This window comes from Cajanus cajan, chromosome 11, assembly GCF_000230855.2.
Source record: "Cajanus cajan strain Asha chromosome 11, NIPB_CcT2T_4, whole genome shotgun sequence".
NCBI lineage: Eukaryota > Viridiplantae > Streptophyta > Magnoliopsida > Fabales > Fabaceae > Cajanus > Cajanus cajan.
In genome coordinates this window covers 23,641,800-23,644,629 of record NC_138527.1, presented here as the reverse complement: position 1 = coordinate 23,644,629, position 2,830 = coordinate 23,641,800, and the positions used below count along the sequence as shown (strand labels likewise).

The 2,830-nt window shown below is 28.5% G+C and overlaps 1 protein-coding gene across 1 annotated transcript; it reads left to right on the top strand.

Moving 5' to 3' along the window:
• The first annotated feature begins 1,130 nt into the window (after window positions 1–1,130).
• On the top strand, window positions 1,131–2,565 carry LOC145953449 (uncharacterized). The gene is made up of 2 exons (XM_083067406.1): window positions 1,131–1,632; window positions 1,724–2,565. Exons 1-2 carry the CDS (start codon window positions 1,131–1,133, stop codon window positions 2,563–2,565), a joined length of 1,344 nt encoding a protein of 447 aa, XP_082923532.1.
• Window positions 2,566–2,830: the final 265 nt, after the last annotated feature.

Here is a 2,830-nt window from a genome sequence, read left to right as displayed (position 1 = left end):
TAACATCTTATTGTCATATTATATAAATTTGCTAACTTTTAGTGAAATTTTCTTCCCCAAAAAAGTTTACCCAAATGAAGAAAAATTCAAGGATTTATTTTTTCTGTTTAAAATAAAAGTTAAAAAAATTATTAATAAGATTTCATTCTAAGATAAGTAATGTTTGGAATTAAATATACTAATTAAAGGTGATTTAATTCTCTAAAAAAATTTAATTTTAAAAAATATTAATATATAAAGGTTCGCTTATGAAAAAATTATTTGTACTTGTCTTATTCTATAAATAGTGTTTAGATAAACTCATAAAAACATTTTATAAATATCTTAAATATGTTTTGAGTTTATTTTAATAAATTATCTAGTATAACTTATTACTTAATTTATGCAAAATTTATTGAAAAATATAAGAGTTTGAATTTTGTCACTGACATCAATAATTTTTATTTTTATTTTCATTTTTTCAGTAAAATCCAAAATCCAGTTATATATTTTTTTCATTACTCCTTCCAAAAGTTGACTTTTTTTTTAATATATCAATTTTTTTTTATTTTTCTGAATAACCCCACTCCCATTTTATTTATCAAAATGACCCATTTAGTATTTAAGGTGAGAAATCGGTTGGGGAGAACCGATTTCTCACCTTCAATTTTGTTAACATATTATGAATTGCAGTGAGAAATCAGTTAACGGAAAACCGATTTCTCAACTGCCTTATTTTGTTTTTGTTTTTTTTTGTTTTTGTATTTTTTTTTGTTTTTTGTTTTTGTTTTTGTTTTCGTTTTTATTTGTTTTTTTTTTCGTTTTTGTTTATTTTTTTTCGTTTATTTTTTTCGTTTTTGTTTTTGTTTTTTTTTCGTTTTTATATTTTGTTTTTTATTTCATTTTTGTTTTTGTTTTGTTTTTTTTTTCATTTTTGGTTCATGTTTTTTGTTTTTTTTTGATTTTTTTTCTAGATTTTTAATTTTCTTATTTTCATATTTTAATTATAATTTTTTTTAAATTTTTTAGTATTTTTAAATAAAATAGTTTAGTGCCATGATTTAGCTTGGATGGCAAAGTAAAAGGCAATTGAAGACTTACATGGTAACTAGGAACAATCTTACCATGATTTAGCCAAGTTGCTTAGTGCCATGAGTGGATTTCTTAATGGATTTGTTGTTGAGAAGCAAACAAGGCCATTATACAACCAACAAGGTGAGATGGTTCATCATTATGTTCAATTCCATAGAGTATTTTGGACATTTAAACCTTGTATCGATGGGTTCAAATACTGCAAACCCATTGTTCAAGTTGATGGCCCATTCTTGTATGGCAAATACAAAGGAACTCTCCTTGTGGCCGTGGCTCAAGATGGTAACAACAAAATCTTTCCAATTGCCTTTGCAATTGTTGAGGGTGAAACAGCAGAAGCATGGTTTTTCTTTCTACATTATCTCAAAAGACATGTTTTCCCTCAAGATGGCCTTTGCTTAATTTCGGACAGGCACGAGTCTATCAAAAATGCCTACGCTAGACAAGGCAGTGGTTGGACACCTGAGAATTCAGTGCATGTATTCTGTATTTGCCATATAGCTCAAAACTTCATGAGGCATTTCAAGAATACAGAACGGAAAAAATTAATCATCAATATGAGTATGTAGTTAGCATCATTAATTACTTTAATTTGTTTCATCATATTTCAACATTACTAAATTGTTTATTTTTTCCTAATCTGATTTCACAGCTTATGGGATGACTGAGCCAAGATTCAATTACTACTACAACACGCTAAGGAGCGAACCAGAAACTGAAGGTGTAATTGAATGGCTCAACACCATACCAAAAGAACAATGGACTCTTGCATGGGACGGTGGCCGACGATGGGGACACATGACTACTAACTTGGCTGAGGCAATTAACTCCATTCTTAAAAAAATAAGAAATTTGCCAATTTTTGCAATCATCATGTCGACTTATAAGAGATGTAATGCCTTATTCATCCAAAGGAGGAAGGAAGTCGATGCTAAACTTAGGGCTGACCAAGTTTATACGGAAATAATGAATAGGGTCATAAGAGATGCAGAATCAAAGGCTAATACTCATCATGTCCTCGAATTTGATCGTCACAGTACACGTTTTTTGGTGCAAGAGACCATTAATCCAAGGGAAACACGACCTACTGGAACTTTCACGGTTAGACTACATGACAACTGGTGTGACTGTGGAAAATTCCAAAAGCTACACATGCCATGCTCCCATGTTGTTGCTGCATGTAAGCATGTTCACCACGATTATAAATCTTACATAGATCCGGTATACACATTACAATATGTTTCAAATGTGTATAACGAATTATTTGGTGAACTGCCTAATGAATCTTATTGGCCGGATTGTGAAGAACCGCAAATCATACCAAATCCGGAAAAGATTAGAAATAAAAAAGGTCGTCCAAAGTCATCCAGAATATGCACTAAAATGGATATGGTTGAACCAGGACAACCAAAAAGATGTTCTCTCTGCAGAAATGTAGGTCACTCAAAGAAAAAATGTCCTTACCGTCAAGGAAGTTCAAGTCATCAACCTTAAAATGTCATCAAACCTTCCAAATATTGTATTTTGTTTTCAAGTATTTTATATAAATATTTTATCTTTTGTTAAAATTTTTAATTAATATTTATTTTATTATTTATTTAATTAATAATTATTTCATTATTTATTTTTATTCTACAAACTTAACTAAATTATTTTATTTGAAAATACTAAAAAAATAAAAAAAAAAATTGAATATTTAAAATTAATATACGAAAATAAAAAATTAGATATCTTAATAAACAAAATATAAAAAAACAAA

What these genes read in the sequence shown, in the direction of transcription:
- LOC145953449 (XM_083067406.1), top strand. Translation starts at nt 1,131, where the DNA reads ATGAGTGGATTTCTTAATGGATTTGTTGTTGAGAAGCAAACAAGGCCA. An exon ending in AAAATTAATCATCAATATGA is followed by an intron (nt 1,633 to 1,723) that starts GTATGTAGTTAG and finishes CTGATTTCACAG; the next exon opens with CTTATGGGATGACTGAGCCA.